At 37.3% G+C, this 19,321-nt stretch overlaps 2 protein-coding genes across 7 annotated transcripts in view; both read left to right on the top strand.

Moving 5' to 3' along the window:
* The window catches only part of 5PtaseI (inositol polyphosphate-5-phosphatase A), a 307,223-nt gene that overhangs the window by 169,222 nt on the left and 118,680 nt on the right, over positions 1-19,321 (top strand). The window contains exon 8 of one of the 6 annotated variants that reach the window (XM_075291072.1): positions 16,038-16,074. The exons of the other annotated variants lie outside the window; for them this stretch is intronic. Within the exon in view, the coding sequence (XP_075147187.1) occupies positions 16,038-16,074 (37 nt within the window). The remainder of the gene's footprint in view (positions 1-16,037; positions 16,075-19,321) is intronic. 6 annotated transcript variants of the gene reach the window in all.
* On the top strand, positions 16,081-17,819 carry LOC142221360 (uncharacterized). Its single transcript, XM_075291079.1, has one exon. The coding sequence runs from the start codon at positions 16,287-16,289 to the stop codon at positions 17,055-17,057; it is 771 nt and encodes a 256-aa protein (XP_075147194.1). The 5' UTR covers positions 16,081-16,286; the 3' UTR covers positions 17,058-17,819.

The following is a 19,321-nucleotide window of genomic DNA, read 5'->3' as shown; positions in this document are numbered from 1 at the left end:
AGTAGGAATACCCTTGAGAACATCTTTCGAGTTTGAACTCCATTTACGCATATCGAATCCTGCGGAAGCCAATGCTAGCACCAGTTCATCCCTGCCTCTGATAGCCGAACAAACCGCACTGAAAAAAAAGCATACTCGGTTCCAAAGATTTTGTCTTTACTTTAAAAAATTTGGTATTGATTCCGAGCCAAAGAAGCGGAAAATACAAGTAAGGATACTTTTAAGACACAATTCTCTTTTAAATTTAGGTTTTGTGTACTTGCTTCTAGGAAGCAAATTTTAATATTTCGCTTTCTCAGCTTTTTTTCTTCATATGCTATCAAAGTCCTTTAAAAACGAGTTAATGGCAACTTTATTTTCCAAATTAGGACCCGACTTCCAGTAGAAATTATGCTATGTTTGAAGTAAAAACTTCTTTAAAATCAAGTTTTGAAAAACATGTCCTATATTTGAACGATTTTTTGCTTTGTAGTCAAGATGCAAAAAGACAACAAATTTAAAGACAATTTCATTAAATTTAAAGAATTTTTCTGAATTATTAAAGTCAAGTTGACCTTAGCCTATAAATTTTTTCTTTCATGTTAAGATACCCATTTTTAAGTCAAATCACTTAATTATAAGGACAATACGACTTCATTGAAAAGTTTATCGACTTTTGGACAAGGAAAATAACTTTATTTTAGAGAAATGCGTCTTCTATGCTAAGCAAAATTTGTATTCGTATTTTAAAGACATGAAATCTTTGACATCACGACAATATTTTTTTCAGTGCGAATGTGCACACTCTAGTGCATCATCTACATACATATAATGGGACAGTATACGACTCGCTAAGGAATAGACCTCCTGCACATCGCTGGCTGACTGTTGTATGGTCCTCATCGGCTGGTTGGTATCAAGGACGATTTAAGCTAGTCGAATTTGAGGACCAGAGGTCTATAGAATGTTTTAAAACTGCTTTGATACTAATTGGTGAAGTTTGGGAAGGAGCTGCTCTACAGTTATTCGAGAAGAAAGACATACCGGCTAGACCAAGAGCACATGCGTGGATACCTGCAAACCCTCCTGACCAGCGTTGCCAATTTAGCTTTTTTCCCGCTAGATTTGGCTTTTTTTGAAGACGTTTTGCGGGAAAAAAATGCATTTAGCTTTTAGCTTTTTTCAGGCTTTTTTTCATGACCCTTTAGCTATTTTTGGCTTTTTTTATTTTCGACATGTTTCTATTGAAATATGGATAAATCGGCGTTTTTATCTAAGCCTTGCTGCAAGTAAAGGGTGATTTGTTAAGAGCTTGATAACTTTTTTTTTTAAAAAAACGCATACAATTTGCAAAATCTCATCGGTTCTTTATTTGAAACGTGAGATTGGTCCATGACATTTACTTTTTGAAGATAATTTCATTTAAATGTTGACCGCGGCTGCGTCTTAGGTGGTCCATTCGGAAAGTCCAATTTTGGGCAACTTTTTCGAGCATTTCGGCCGGAATAGCCCGAATTTCTTCGGAAATGTTGTCTTCCAAAGCTGGAATAGTTGCTGGCTTATTTCTGTAGACTTTAGACTTGACGTAGCCCCACAAAAAATAGTCTAAAGGCGTCAAATCGCATGATCTTGGTGGCCAACTTACCGGTCCATTTCTTGAGATGAATTGTTCTCCGAAGTTTTCCCTCAAAATGGCCATAGAATCGCGAGCTGTGTGGCATGTAGCGCCATCTTGTTGAAACCACATGTCAACCAAGTTCAGTTCTTCCATTTTTGGCAACAAAAAGTTTGTTAGCATCGAACGATAGCGATCGCCATTCACCGTAACGTTGCGTCCAACAGCATCTTTGAAAAAATACGGTCCAATGATTTCACCAGCGTACAAACCACACCAAACAGTGCATTTTTCGGGATGCATGGGCAGTTCTTGAACGGCTTCTGGTTGCTCTTCACTCCAAATGCGGCAATTTTGCTTATTTACGTAGCCATTCAACCAGAAATGAGCCTCATCGCTGAACAAAATTTGTCGATAAAAAAGCGGATTTTCTGCCAACTTTTCTAGGGCCCATTCACTGAAAATTCGACGTTGTGGCAGATCGTAAGTCTATTCATGATGAAATGTCAAAGCATACTGAGCATCTTTCTCTTTGACACCATGTCTGAAATCCCACGTGATCTGTCAAATACTAATGCATGAAAATCCTAACCTCAAAAGAATCACCCTTTATAAGGGTTTCCACGTATTTCAAAGCTCAGTTGAAACATTAATAATGAGTCCAGCCATTATGCGGGCATTTTTGTAGCAAATACACCTTGTTCTAAAGTTTTTTCATTATATACATAAAAGTTATCGTAAACTTTAAATCTACTATTACCATACAAATTTGTTAGATAAACTGTCAGTAAATTATTGGGAATATTATCATTTGACTCGTTTATCCTTTTTATGTTATTATAATATTCTAAAGTTATTACGATATTACTAAATTAAAATAGTAGATGTGAATAGCTTTGTGCACTGAAAAAATATTGTCGTCTCCTTAAAATACGAACGCGAATTTTGGTTATAATAGCATTTGTGAATTTCTTTTATATAAACTGTTTTCCTTGTCCAAAAGACGATAAAGTCGTTTTGTCCTTATAATTAAGTGATTCAACTTAAAAATGGGTATGTTTTCATGAAAGAAGGAAGAATTAATGAAATAGTCTTTAAATGTGAGGAGTTTTTGCATCTTAACCACAAACCAAAATAGCGTTCAAAAATAGAAGATGTTTTTCAACACTTTATTTTAAAAACGTATATATACAATAATTTCTACTTGAATAGGAGTCTGAATTTGGAAATTTAAGTTGGCGTTAGCACATTTTTAAAGCACTTTGATAGCTCATGAAGAAAAGGAAAATGTTTTTACTGGGAAATGTAAACTATAGGTATTTTCTACAATTTAAATAAAAGTAATGTATTTCGAATTTTTCACAATTTCAAATCCAAACTAAAATTTTATTTAAAAAAATGACAAATCATTTTTTACCAAATCCAAAGCATGCTTAGATCATTTAATATTTTAAAATAACAAGTAAAAAAAATAGAGGTGTTGGGAAGGTAGCTCCCACAAAACGAAGGACTTCCAGTAAAAAAATTGTGATAGTAATCAAAATGTATCGATTACGCAAACAGAGCTAATATGCCTTAGATATTGTTACAGTCTCACAGAAGTGGAATTAAAATGAAAATAATATCCATTGTAAGTGAAATAAAGCATTTAAGTTTGTTAAATTTCAATCAAAAATGTGACTTTTGATACAAAAAAATTTAGCTTTTTTTCTAGCTATTTTTTAGCATTTTTTAGCTTTTTTTAGCTATTTTTTTGGGCAAATCTAGCGGTTTTTGGTGAAACAATTCTGGCAACGCTGCGCCTGACCCTGAAACTATTTAAAATAGACTGAAACAATGCAATCCAGATCTTCCAACAGCTGATTGGAAGTTTGGCCGTTTGAATGAAGTGGATGGACCAAGACGGCATGCAGTGTTTATATTGAACACTCAGTCTTTGCCATATCTAGCAAAGTCCCAGGGCCGTGTATGTTATGGCTTCCATTATATCCAACTGAAGGTATATAAAAACGATCAGCTGAAGTATTCGGAAATGGAAAAGCCTCTGTCTGAATCAGAAATAAGCGGATCCTCTTGCGAAGTCGAGGGAGATACCAAAGATGCAGACATGGATATACACCGTACACCCTCACAAAAAATCGCTTCTGTAACATATACTTCCAAACATATTTTGCTTCAAGCATATACATTTTTGGGTATTGCCCAAACATTTATATGTTTGATCTCTACCAATATATAATATGTTTGAAAGCTTATTGGTCTAAATAATATATGTTTGGGTAGTCTAAGTTCCAAACATTTTGTATTTTTGCATCCAAATTCAATAATGTTGTCTTCCAAAAAACAATATGTTATTATGTGAACATATAATATGTTTGGAAGCATTTTGCACCCAAAAATATTATATGCTTAAAAAAAATTCTTCCAAACAATATTGTGCTCAAAATTTTATTTATTTATTTATATATTTACAATCATAATGAATTATGAAAATAAACAGGTAATATAGGTGCTAACAACATAGGTTTTCGACCTGAATGTTCAAAATTTTGTTTCTGCCCAATTGTATATTCCCCGACATCTTTCTCACTTCCACGAGGTTTTTTAGTTCTTAGCACCTTTTTCTGTAATACAAACATTGTAGAAGAAATTATTCAATTTTATGATTTTTTTTATTTTAATTTTACCTTTTGCCGGACGGGGATTCGAACAGCGGACCACACAGTTTGTAAGGATCAAAGAAGTAGCTGATAAATTGCCCAGGGAAAAATAAAATGTTAATTTTGTAATAACAAGCAACAACCACCAACTTAATTCAATATCGCTCCCTGTTAAATAGCGCTCCAAGCTACTAAACACATATATGTTTATAGGCTATTTCTAAATTAATATATGTTTGCATCCAAGCATATTATATTTACAAACATTTTATGTCCCAAACATAATATGTTCTAACATATTAACATATATGTCCCAAACATGTTATGCTAGTTTATGAACATTATATGCTTGCACTCAAAAATATTGTGTTTAAAAATTTGTGTTCCAAACATATAATGTTTATAGCCAAACATATGAAAAACAGTCTTTTTCATCCGTGTAAGCGAGAGGAGGTTTCTACAGCCTCAAAACTCACCAAAGTTGAACCTATCGTTATTGCGAAAGTCAACGAGATCTCTGAAGAGGACTTTCTTGATGACTCGATTGAAACGGCTGATGTGACGGTTGTTGAAAATCTCGATGGTCCTACGGATCCTCCATATAAATCTTCACCATTGTAAGACTGCATGTGCTGCCTTAAAAGTTCTCCTGAAAGGGGACATAGACATAGTTCTTATTCAAGAACCACATGTTTATAGAAAAAAATATGTGAATTAAGTACTCCGGGGTTCAAAGTATCGCAGTATACTGGTAAAGATGTAATTCGAGCCTGTATAATTACTAAAAGCGAGACAAAACTCATTATTGGATGCGATGCAAATGCACATCATAGTATATGGGGAAGTGGTGACATTAATACAAGAGGAGAGTCACTCCTAGAGTTTATTTTGGAGATGTCCCAACCTTTGTCACTAAAAACAGGCAAGAGGTTTTGGACGTCACCTTGGCCTCGCAAGAACTGAATGAAATGATATCTGATTGGCAGGTTTTAAGTGAACATAGCTTCTTAGATCATCACTACATCAGTTTCAAATTAGATGTTCATACCACCAAGACCATATTTCCGCCAAATGTTAGGAAAGCTGATTGGAATAGGTATAGGGAATCGTTCAATATGATGATACCAGAAATACCAGAGACAAATATGAGCACTTTGCAAGATATCGAACACGCAGTGGAGAGGATTACTTAGGCCTTCAACATCTCACTGAAAGCTGCATGCCCTAGAGGGAAGCCAAGGGGAAAAAATCGACCACCATGGTGGTCTACGGAGTTAAGTAATATGAGGAAATCCTGCAGGAAGCTCTTTAGCAAAGCAAAGTCCACCAGACCTCCTGAGGATTGGGACATTTACAAGAAGAATCTGAAAGAATACAAGCGAGAACTGAGAAAGGCTCAGCATAACTCTTGTAGTGATCCGCTCTAGGTTTCATTAAAACATCGGAGGGCAATTGGACAACGTCCAGTGAGGAGACGCTGGAGGTACTATTGGACACACATTTTCCTCGAAATCAGACGGTCGAACCATGTTCTGGAGCTGCCATAGGGGCTCAGCGGTCGTTTCCTATCGAGGAAATTGTATCGGAATCTAGAATAAAATGGGCGTTAAATAGCTTTGGACCATTCAAATCCCCCGGACCTGATGGAATTACTCCGGCGGAGTTACAAGCGGTGGCTGACAGAATTATCCCCTGGTTGTCGACGATATATATAGGATGTATTAATTTAGCATATATTCCAGGAAAGCGGAGGGAAACAAAAGTCGTTTTCATACCTAAAGCGGGAAAAGCCTCTCACTCGAATGCGAAGGATTTCCGACCAATCAGCTTATCTTCATTCCTACTTAAGACTCTGGAGAGGATGATGGATATTTATCTTAAAACTAGAGTCAATTCAAGTTTGCTCTCGAAACGACAGCATGCATACTCGAAGGGCAGGTCTACTGAGACCGCATTACATGAACTAGACAGCTTTATTGAAAGCTCACTATCTGCCAAATAATACACAATCGGCGCGTTTCTAGACATCGAAGGGGCGTTCAACAACATCCATCCGAGCTCGATATTAAATGGACTGACAACTCTGAATGTTGATCCAGGTATACTTAGGCTGTTAGACGAACTTCTAAGGAAGAGACGCATTTCAGCCACACTAGGACAAGCAAACATACAAAGGTATGTGAAAGAGGCACTCCCCAAGGAGGAGTTCTATCACCTCTTCTTTGGAATGTTGCTATAAACGACCTTCTGGTTTCCCTAGAAAAAGAAAGGATACAAGTGGTGGCATACGCAGATGATGTGGCGCTAGCAGTCAGGGGAAAATTCCCATCCACAATCAGAGATATTATACAGAGAGCCCTCCGGATGAATGAGAAATGGGCGAAGGATAATGGTCTTGGGGTAAATCCTGCAAAGACAGAACTAGTCATGTACTGCAAAGATCGCAAAACTCCCACACTTAGGCCCATTTCCTTAGGGGGTATTGAAATTCCCTTTGCTGAGTGTGCAAAATACCTTGGCGTTATTTTGGACAGGAAGCTGAACTTAATTTAATATTTAAGAAAGGGCGAGGAAAGCAACGGTAGCTTTGTACTCGTTCAAAAAGGCAATAGGAAAAAAGTGGGGCCTAAAACCAAAAATTATGCATTGGCTATACACGGCAGTGGTTAGACCCATAATGCTATATGGTGTTGTAGTCTGGTGGCCGACACTTCACCAGACGACAAATTTAGACATAGTTCAGCGTGCTTGTGTATCTCAATCGCATTCAGCAAGAAAGGAACAAATTCCCTTAATGTCATGCTGCATCTCTTGCCTTTAGACATTTTGGCCAAACAGTCAGCTGCAACAACGGCTGTGCGGTTGCGCGAGCTATCGCTGTGGTCGAAAAAAAGTTACGGTCACAGTTCGGTCCTCAAAATAATGCCAGATGTGCCTAACGTAGTGGATTATACCTTGGCGACACCACTTTTCAACAAAAAGTTTGAAACTCTAATTTCCAACAGTGAGGCGTGGTGCACACAGGCCCCGGGGAATAAAAGATATATAGATTTCTACGCTGATGGCTCCAAATGGATGGACAAGTGGGTTTCGGAATATATTCGAAAGATCTGGAACTTCGAATAGCGAAAAGATTACCTAATCACTGTAGTGTTCTTCAGGCTGAAATATTAGCAATAAGAGAGGTGGCGAATTGGCTGAGAAGTAATGTTTCAAAAAATGTTGGCATTAATATATACTCCGACAATCAACCTGCAATAAAATCCATGGACTCTGTGTTCCTTAACTCGAAAACGACCGTCGACTGCCGCAAATCTCTCAATGAGATGGCTGAGCAGCACAATATTCACCTAATATGGGTGTCTGGCCATAGGAACATACCGGGGAACTGCGAAGCAGATCAGTTGGCGAGGCTAGGGACTACCTTACTTATTCCAGGGGAACTAGAATCTGTTGGTATGCCCCTGGCTACCTGCAAGCTCATATGAGCTTATATGCGTGAGAAGGCTGTTATGATGGCAAATTTCCGATGGGAGAATTGCAAGGCTTGTAACGACACCAAGCAAATATGGCCCCATTTAACCTAAACCGCACACTAGATATGCTAGAGTTCTCGAGACGTCAGATATCACTCCTGATATCTGCTATAACGGGTCGCTGCCTGATAGGCGATTTAGAAAAAACTATTGGCGCGAAGTATAATGACTATTGCATGAGCTGTCATGATGCGGAGAAAAATGAATCAATTAAACACCTCTTGTGTGAGTGTCCTTTATTTTGTGTAAGGCGTAAGCAAAGTTTAGGGGCATATAGCTTTAGATTACTGGCGGACCTGGAAAACGTTAACTTAAGCAGTCTGCTAATGTTTTTTGAACAATCTGGTTGGTTCAACAGAAGAAAATAATCGAGAAGGTTCAGCGGTTAAAACTAGAAGCGCCCATATGTAATAGGTACTTTTAGTTAATGTGGTATCACAATGGACTGAATAGTCTAAGTGAGCCTGAATCTTAATCGGGCTGCCACTTTAACCTAACCTAACCTAGGCTCTATAAATTTTAAATTATGATACAGATTTCATTTATCCAATTTTCATTTCCTTGCGATAAATAAATAAAATTCTGTTTAAATATCCAAATCCTTTTAAAGCAAATGATTTTTTAATTCCAATACAAAAAAAAAAAAACAAACAAACAAAAACTTCAAACCATAGATGTAAACGCCTCCAAATAAACATTAGACTATTTTTGAAGTGCGGCTCCTCGCCGCACTGTTGGGAATTATTGTTTCAAACTTTTTGTCGAAAGGAGGTTTCGCCAGAGAATAATCCACTAAGTTTGGCACATCTGGCATTACTTTGAGGACCGAACTGTGACCGTGCGTTTTTTCCGACCACAGCGATTGCTCGCATAACCGTACAGTCGTTGTTGCTGCTGACTGTTTGACTAATATCTGTAAATTTAATAGATGCAGCATGACATTAAGGGAATCTATTCTTGTTTTACTGAATTCGCCTGAGATACACAAGATCGCCATTCGCCGAACTTTATCTAAACTTGTCGACTTCTGAAGTGCCGACCGCAAGACCACGAGGTCTAACTACTGCCGTACATAGCCAATACACAATTTTCGGTTTTAGTCCCCACTTTTTCCTATTGCCTTTTGGTACAAGTACAAGCTACCGTGGCTTTTTCGTCTTTTCTTTAATATTAAGCTTAAAGTTCAGCTTCCTGTCCAAAATAATTCCAAGGTGTTTTGCACACTCACCAAAGAAGACGGGCTTAACCGTGGGAATTTTGCGTTCTCTGCAGTACATGATTAGTTCTGTTTCGCAGGATTTACCCCAAGACCATTCTCTTTCGCCCATTTCTGGCTCTCTGTATAATATCTTTAATTATGGATGGGCCACGTCAACTGCGTATGCCATCACATTTATCCTTTTCTGATTTCCAGGAAAATGTGTGTCTAATAGTACCTCCTGCGTCTCCTCAATGGACGTTGACCAATTGCCTTCCGGTGTTTTAATGAAATCTGGAGCGGAGTTGTATGTTAGTACCTTTCGCAGTCTGGAAGCCTCGGACATGTTCTCAATACTGCTGCAGTAATCATTCCAAGAGTTATGCTAAGCCTTTCTCAGTTCTCGCTTGTATCCTCTCAGATTCTTCTTGTAAGCGTCCAATCCTCCGGAGCTCTGGTGGAATTTGCTTTGTTAATGAGCTTCCTGCAGGATTTTCTCATATTACTTAACTCGAGAAAAGCTAAGGGGAAATATGGTCTTGGTGGAACGAACATCAAATTTGGAACTGATGTTGCGATGATCTGAAAAGCTATATTCACTTAAAACCTGCCACTCAGATATCTTTTCATTCGGTTCTTGCGAGGCCAAGGTGACGTCCAAAACTTCTTGCCTGTTTTTAGTGAGGAAGGTTGGGGCATCCCCCTTATTGCAATGTACCAAATTAGTACGCAAAATAAACTCTAGGAGTGACTCTCCTTTTGTATTAATGTCACTACTTCCCCATATATTATGATGTGCATTTGCATCGCATCCCATAATGAGTTTTGTCTTTGTTTTCAATTACTCCTCAATTAAAATCATGTTCCATGTAGATCGAATATACCCAATATTTGCATTTAGCTATTTCTAAACTGGCAATGACAGTGTCTGCATTGCTCATTGAAAGAAGAAATAACAAGTTAAGCTCGTGTTTAGCAATGATACAGGCTCAATTTACATCTTTACCAGTATACTGCAATTTACCAGTATACTGCAGAGTACCTAATTCACATATTTTGTTCTTATAAACAAATGGTTCTTTGAATAAGAAATATATATCTATGTCCCCTTTCATAAGAGTTTTTAAAGCAACACAAGCAGCCTTACAATGGTGAAGATTTATCTGGAGGATCTGCAGAACCATCAACATTTTCAACAACCGTTGCGTCAGCCGTTTCGATAGAGTCATCAAGATTGTGTTTCCATGCATGTGCTCTATGTCTTGCCGGTATGTCGTTTTTTCTTGACTAACTCTAGAGCAGCTCCTTCCCAAACTTCACCAATTAGTACCAAAGCAGCTTTAAAACAATCGATAGACTTCTGGTCCTCAAATGCTTATCTGGGCCGGGAAACTTTTCCAGCACCTGTGAGTAGACGCCAGGCATTCCCAATTTCCATACCGTCACTGGTCCCCTGTTAACAATAGCCATCACAAGACTGTTCTTTGCAAATGAGGCAAAAGATCTTTGATCCCTAATTATACAATTATTTTTCGAATTTCTGCGTTGCTTGAATCTCTTTCTTGAGGGATTACCCCCCTTTTTCGTTAACTTAAGAAAGGTTCGACTTACCAAAGTATCGCAACCTGTCGACCCGTCTACAGGTCGACTAATTGGGCCAAACTCTTGGTCATTGAAATCCAGTGCATGACCACCACGCTTGAAATTCGTTATAAGTACTTATTGCGAAAAAATTCTATTACTCCGATATTAAAAAAACACGTCCGTTCTGCTCGATGGTTGAATGAAAAATGGAGGGACGAACATTTGGGAGAATCGTGCGCTAAATTTAATGAAAACAATTATTAAAGCAAAGATGATGAATTGTACTCTTAATTAAAATTTCTTTATGATATTTCTATATTGTCCTTAATATTGTGAAAATTGAGTATCCCAAAATTAAGTGGTATAATCTTTTATATAAGGCCGTTCCTCTTTTCAGTGTTCAGCGATTTTGTTCCCTCTCTGCTTTTGAACAATAAAATTAAAAAAAAAAAAATATAGCGTTTTGCATTACATATCATCCACACTGTATATACACTAAATGTACTGTCGTGAGGCCTAAGATTTCAAGTCTTTAAAATACGAATGCTATTTTTGTTTAACATAGAAGACACATTTTTCTGATGTAAAGTTTCGTCCTTGTCGATAAATTTTCATTGAAGTAGTCAAGTGATTAAACTTAAAAATAGGTATATTTACGTGAAAGAAATTTTTTTGGACTAAGACCAATGTGTCTTTAATATTTCGGAAAAGTTCTTCAAAATTAATGAAATCATCTATAAATTAGTTGACTGTTTGTATCTTGACTATAAAGCAAAAACGCGTTTAAAAATGGGGCATGTTTTTGGTTGAGGAATATGCGATATAAATTCAAATCGGGCGATTATATTTTATTTGTACTTTTCCAAACAGTACCGACTACTTATTATTATTTTTTAACAATCTCTAGATTTGGTGACGTTCCGTATAAACATAACACGATTTAAACTGCAAAACACAACCCACGCGCAACCATACCTTTATTCGATTATAGGTAGATAAATGAAAAATAGCAAAATTTCCTATATTTCTACCAAAAGTATTTCCTTAACATTTGAAAGGATTGAATACTTCTTAGTACGAATGAACTAAAATATTTTTCTATGCTAAGTCTTATTCATGTTTATGATACGCTTTTTATAATAAAGGAAGTCTGATTTATGATTTTATAAGAAAATTTACTAAATTTGAGGTGTTTGAATGCTTTGAAAGGAATACAATTTTCTTATACCCCGCGAAGAAATCAGTATTAACACAATTACATTCCTTATTCCAGTTAATGAACTATTTCTAACTGCTTTCTGTTTAGGGATTTTTTACTGAAACAAGTAAATTTTATTATTTTACACAGAAATAATATGGCTGTTGTTATTGTTGTAACAGTTTATTGGGATTCCATCCATTTTTTTATGTTATCGCTTTGGTACTTCAGCTTGTAGCCAGATCGAGGAACTCCGCGACTAAGGTGGTTTGTGTCCAGAGTGCTCTGGTGGTAAGTCGGTTTGGTTTAGCTGGTCAAGACAAAAGATGACGCGTGTCATATGGCCCTTGGTTGCAAATTGGACATACGTCAGCAACGCTGCTATCAATCACTGATAGGTAGGAATTGGGCTGAAACTACCCTAGTCTGCCGTGGGAGGTATCTTTCCTTCGGTGCTATGGGCGGTGGTCGGACTCCGAGAACAAGATTATCCTTTTAGCTTTTTAACGCTTCAGCTACAGTATCCTCATGGATCCTGTTCAAACCGCCTGGTATGCTGCTTGATCTATAGGCTCTTTTTTGTAGCGCTCTTGATGATATATATAAACCCTTACGTTCCTGGTTTAGATGATTACTGCGATAATAATCCAGGAGATACTGCTTTGACAACTGTCTATGCACAGGGATGATCTTTGTCTCCAGGGGTGTGCTGCGGAGACTCCCAGTCGCAGTTCTAAGGACAGCGTTCTGACAGGTCTGTATGTTATTCCACTGCGTATCTTTGGTATGCGGTGTCCACACTGGAGTTGCATAGTTTACCACTGACCGGCCAATTGCCTAATATTCAACGAGGCAGACGTTTAACGGATATCATCAACATTGGGCCCATATGCCATGTACAGTCGTCTGCGTATGATACAATTTTGACGCCGTCAGGAGGGGGTGGAATAGAGGATAGGTAGAGGTTAAACAATGTCGGAGATATCACCCCATCCTGGGGAACTCCCCGTTTCACTCTACGGGGTCTTGATTTCCTATTCCTAAATTCCACGTACGGCTGGCGCACGCACAGATAATTAATAATCAAATGTTTGAGTTCCTACCGGTAGGGACCTGTTCTCGATATCCTCGAAAGGTCTGGCATGGTTGACCGTATCGAAGCGCCAGGAGGACCGTCCGGTGACACGGCTTGGGCTGATTGAGTCCCCTATGTGCTGAAAGACGTTGTTGTACTGTGAACTTTGCGGAATCCATGTTGATGATTAGCAGCTGGAAAATTCTCCACAAGGCTATGGAGGAGTAGTGCCTCAATTGTCTTGGCTACTGGCGAGAGGAGGGGAATCGGTCTGTACGATTCACTTTTGCTCGAGTATTTACCTGGTTTCAGTAGTGGAATCACAATACCCATTTTCCAGACATCGGGTATTATGAGCGATTCTAAGGACAAATTGTGGAGCCTGGTCAAGTACTCAACTCCCAGTATCCCAGATGCTTCAACATTAGCATTAGATTGCTTTCGCGCTGTTGTTGACTTCGGTAACTTCGGCTGTGGTAAATTGTTGTGTGTAGTCGGCTCTGAGACCACGGATTCGACGAATGGTTCTCCTTTTCGCTCTATCACTCTCCGGGTGCTCGACAAACTGTCAAATGAAGAATATGGCGCACCTCTTCGGATCAGTCACTGTCACGACGCCAAAGGTGACTGAAATACTATCATCCCTAGTACCGGGGTTCAAGAGGACTCGCACTGTTGACCACAACTTAACATACTTGTTCATGTGCCTAGGTTAGGTATAGTGGCAGCCCGATTTTTCAGGCTCACTTTGACTATTCAGTCCATTGTGATAACACAGTGGTGAACTGTGTTTCAGGAGCTCTAACCATGTGTTCCGCTTGTGCTCGTGGACTTTTTTACTACTCTCTAGATTCAGTTCCCTGATTCTAAGATCAGCAGGGTTAGCGCGACGGCGTTCATCACGCTCGTCTGCGAGACCCGCTGCCTCTGCTGGGAAGTTGGGCCTCAGTTGGGCTATTCGACCAGCTGGAATGAAGCGATGATGCCGTTGGTGAGGGGATGGGAGCTCACTGAAGCGGCGATCTGTGTATTCTCTGAAGGCTTCTCAGTTGGCTTTCTTTTGGTTGATAAACCTGATTTTGGTTTCGGTAAACTGCACAGTACCATGGTCCGGAGGTTTTCTCTATCCCGGCTTGGACCAAAAGAAAGCGGAGAGGACTCCCCGGAATGTACCTTTTCAAACACAAAAAAACAGACGAAACAACACGTACACTGATTTGGCAGTCGCTGGCCGGTGAATAATATCCATCGGCCGCCGTGTGATAATATGACTAAACTAAATTGATGAACATTTCTTCCTTTAGTTTCAAAGGCGTACACCCAAAAAGTACGCTATATAAACGCGATCTGATATCTTTGAAAATTGGCATATATAATACCGTTAACAAAAACAAAATACACAGTTTGGAGGTCAAATACGTCAGTATACGACGTTACAACGTAGGCTAATGTACGATTGCACAAATTGAACATGTTATCCGAACTTTGTTTCCAAAAGGCTCGTATGCATAATAATCTTCCATTCTTAGGATCACTACATTCTCATGCTCAAATTGGATATGGAGACGTCGTCGAGACTAATCAAAAGAAGCGCAACTTCTGAACGGATAAATATATCAACAAAATCTCTTTGTGTGAACGTAGTGATTGCAGGGACTGACCTGTATGCGTTGAAATTTGGTCACATCGGGGCTGTGAATTTTTATAAAAACTTGTAAAACGTTCCAAAACAGTCTCATTTGGCAAAGACTGATTTCTAAACTTACACTCAACATCGCTAACTCGGGTGAAATAGTGAATTTCTGCAAATGTACGTTTATGTTATATAGGGGCTATACCGAAATCTGAACCGATTTCAAATTTGGCACACTTGCCTCGTGCAATATTTGAAGCAAATCAGAGCAAAATCCTGGGTTCTGGGGTCATATAAGTGCATATCGGTGGTAAGATATGTATGAACCGATTTCAACCAAATTCGCTAGAATGTTAATTATACTACCTGTGCAAAATTTTAAGTAGATTAGGTTAAGTGACAGCCTGATGTATAAGGCTCACTTAGACTATTCAGTCCATTGTGATACCACATTGGTGGACTTCTCTCTTATCACTGAGTGCTGCCCGATTCCATGTTAAGCTCAATGACAAGGGGCCTCCTCTTTATAGGCGTGTCCGAACGGCGTTCCACATTGCAGTGAAACCACTTAGAGAAGCTTTGAAATGTCACCAGCATTACTGAGGTGTGATAATTCACCGCTGAAAAACTTTTTGGTGTTCGGTCGAAGCAGGAATCGAACCCACGACCTTGTGTATACAAGGCGGGCATGCTAACCTTTGCACCACGGTGGCGTTTTAAGTTAATCGGAGTGAATCTTTGGTCTCGGAGATAAAATTTGGTCTCCGGTGGTCATATGAGTCTAACTCGAAGGGAGATTCATATGGGATTGAAGCGAACCAAAAGCATAACTCTGCCTTGTGGCAAAATGCGGTATTACTTCTAATTTTGCAAAAAAAATTGTGGGCCCATATCTCGCAAACTATAAAATATATTCGCACACACACGCCAACTTTTTTGGAGAGTTTTACAAGTTCTTCCAGCAAAAAAATCATAAAAATCGGTTCCTAATTGTGGATTTGACAACTAAAACAAAATTTCATGCCCCGAGGTGACCAACCTTCAACGCATACAGATCAGCCCGTGGACCCACTAGGGACCCACTAACTTGCAATCTTAGAGGAAAACACCTCAGCTTTCACACAAAGAAGTTGTAGAATTATTTTCAGAAAAGCGATTTGCTACCACTGTGTGTCGTTAGGTTCGTAGAATATTTTATGTTTCTCCACTTTTTAGCCTTGTCTGCTATGTTCTTTCTTGTTTCGACCTTCTATTTGGATAAGGGCGTTACTTTTCTGCTTAGTTAGTTTCATAGTGATTTACTAGTTGTATTTTATTAAATTCGGGCTTAAAAGCGTTGTTCTTCCATTAATTGGCTTTTGGTAATGCAATCAAGAAAGTGAAAAGAACTAAACGATGTTTTTGTTTTGTTTTGTTTTTTCTCTTATATTCTATTCATATGTACTACCTAAATTATGATAATACTTGCAAATTGAACTATTTACAATCTTATCAGTATAAGATTAATTTAATGATTCAACTAACCCATTAATGTTTTCTATTTTCTATTAAAATTGTAGCCTGTGTTTTTACACATTTGCATTAAAGCAAATCAAGGTATATATAGATGTTGTAACTGTTACTATATTAGAACACGTAGTAATTATTGGACACTCAATATCCCAGCAACTACTATCGTTGCGACAATATCTAATTGTGGTGAATGTAAAAGTGATATAAATTGTCCTTATGAAAATGACACTTATAACGAATTGGCTGTTGATTGTAAAGCAGAATGTCAGTATGAGAATATAAAGGATAACCATGCAATGGTGTCTTCAAAAACTGAACGTAATAAAACGAATATGTACTCTATAAATTCCAGTCTGGAACAATTTAGCAATACATGTGAAGGAGATGATATTCAAAATGCAAACATCCCGTTGTGGCCACCAGTTAGCATCAATGTTATAAATTCAGACAACATTACTGTGTGCATATATTCGCAAACCTTAAGTAAAAGTGATGGTATTAGCAACAAACAATCTATTGGAAATACAGAATGTGAACGGTGTGAAAATACATTACGGAAATATTCGGGAGAATCCGAATACGGGCTTATATCGGAACGTTTGAAACTATCTAAAGATATTATTGTTAATCGCATAGACTCACAACACATGGGTGGACTTTGTAGTCCACGACAAGAGCCCTATACCCCAGAAAGTGGGGAATCACATTCTCCATGCCCAGATTTAAATTCGTCAACGAGTACATCTAATAGTAGATTTTCTGATGGTGAAGTGTCACTGTTGGGTACGGGTCCTTTCTTGGTGGCAAATAACAATCAGGATGTGTTGCTAAGCGAAATAAGGCGTAATGTTGGCAGAAGCAATGAAACAAAATACACCGTTGGCTGCGATGATACTGGCCGCACAAATCGTGGAGTTGTTTCGTCCCAACTACTTAAGACGCGATTAGAAAATTTAAGACAGTCTTCATGTCAAAATACAACGAAATATAACGATGGTGAAGTTGCTGGCGATAGTGATGTTGAAGATATTGAAAGATATTGCCCGTTTTGCTGTAATATAGACTAAATCACTCTTACAATATTGCTTTGGAGCTTTGTTTCATAATTATCTTTTACAAACAATAAGAGAAACACACTACCCATAGTATAACTTTACCTTATTTTTATTTTATATAATAATAAATGTAGTTAAATACGCAAGAGAGATATGCATGTCTAGACAATGTACTTACCTTACCTGACTATCATAGCTCTTATACATTTTTATTTTGGCAGAATATGCCCATTAAACGCAATATTTTTGCATTACGAAAAACTAGAAGTTATGGGAAATACAGTTGGTTATATCATAAATAACGTTCAACAAAGAACCATTTATGTAAAATCTATCCCGGGAAATGTCGGGATAGATTTTTAGTTTAAAAGAATTACCAAATTATTTGTTGATATTTATTGATGTTGTGTTTGAGCTCGAAAAATTTATTAGAAATGTGAATGTAGCAGATCAAATAGGAGAAAAGACTTCAAGAAATTTCAAGAATATTTTGGTGTTATGTTATTTTTAAATATGCACCTACAAGATGGCTTTCGTGTTATTGATAGATTTTTGGATTACTGACACCCGCTTGTATATATCTTTTTAACTTAAAAGTGCTCGCAACTTGCAAAAGAAAATAAAAAAAGAAATTTTGTTTTTTCCTGACTGCAGACCCAGAGTTTAAAATGTACCTTATGTTCGGTCACATATTTTAAATATTATTAACAGTTAATACTAATATATAATTTTATGGATATTAATGCACAAATATACCCAATGAATTGTTAATAACTATTTGCATTGCTAGAATTGGCCACTCAAAAATCAATGATCTCACCAGGAGGGAAGGTAGGTTAATTTTAGAATATTTATCTATCTTTATCTTTCATTCTTTAAATTATTAATACCACACCGTTATCAAATTCAAGAAAATTTATAAGACAATTTTTGTTCACATGTTAAAGAAAATTTCGTAGTTTGAAGAAAACTAATGGATTTCAAAATAGTAAAAATCTCTTTAGCGCCCTAAGAAGTTGGGCGCTGTTTTGTTAGAATTTTAAGAAACTCGACTATTTTGTCGGTAATAAGAATTTGTTAAATCTTTATGCTTCATTTCTGTATAATCAATCTGCTTATTTTTTGTTCATTTGATTAACGTAAGCAAAAAAAATTAAAGTCAAGGAAACTTTCTCAAAACATAATAATCCCATGAACTATAATATATTTATATTGGCTTAGTGCCCTTAGGCTTCACTTTTTTAGTGTACGTATTCCTGCCATATTCATATTTCCTTTTGTCATTTTAATCATAAAAACCACGAACATAATTGTTATAATATAAAGTACAACTTGGTATACAAAATTTAATTTTATTACTTTTTAAAAATCTGATTTTTCTGATAAACCATGAAATATAAGATCCAAATTGTATCATATTACCCCTCCAGATCTACAGTAAAGACTATGTCAGCGATTAAACTTAATGGTATTATACCAATTCCTTAATCTTCATATCACCAAAATTCAATTAACATTTTTAATTGAATCAATTAATTCTAGGGTACACGCAAAAAAATAATTCTTTCCTCCCAAACGAAATTTTAGACAAACAAAGTTCGTTTCTCATTTGCTTTTCGCTGTAAGGAAGTGTATTTGGAAGAAAAGTATATACTTTTTGTGATAAACGTTTATTCTTTTCCAGGATTTCATAAAGACAAACTCAAAAAAAAAACATTGTTTTCTTGCTAATTGCATTTTCCCTTACATCTTTCTCACATCCACGAGGTTTTTTAGTTCTTAACACCTTTTCCTGTAATACCAACAATGTAGAAGAAATTATACGATTTTATAAATTTTTAAATTTTTTTTTACCTTTCGCCTGGACGGAGAATCGAACCGCGGACCATGCACTTTGTAAGCCAACACACTAACCACTGAGCTATGTACCTGTTATGGTCATCAATAGATAAATATCCATATAAGTTATATTTATATAGCATAGCTTGCGGCGCCCACGAACCAAATAAACAAAGTTTATTTAACAGAAAAAAACATTTAGTTTGGCACCGTGGAGCAGTGGTTGCTACGTCCGACTTGCATGCCAAGGGTCGTGGGTTCGATCCCTGCTCCGACCAAAGTTTTTTTTTTGTAAAATGTGTCTTATTAAAGACCTAAAGTCAGAAAAGAATAGTGTTTGATATAAACGAAATGGACTGTGTTGTTGTTTCAAAAATAACTTTTTTTATTGAAAAAATAAAAATTTTGTAACAAACGAATTTTTTTTGTGATAAAAG

This window comes from Haematobia irritans, chromosome 1, assembly GCF_050003625.1.
Source record: "Haematobia irritans isolate KBUSLIRL chromosome 1, ASM5000362v1, whole genome shotgun sequence".
Taxonomy (NCBI): domain Eukaryota; kingdom Metazoa; phylum Arthropoda; class Insecta; order Diptera; family Muscidae; genus Haematobia; species Haematobia irritans.
This window is presented reverse-complemented; position numbering and strand designations above follow the sequence as displayed.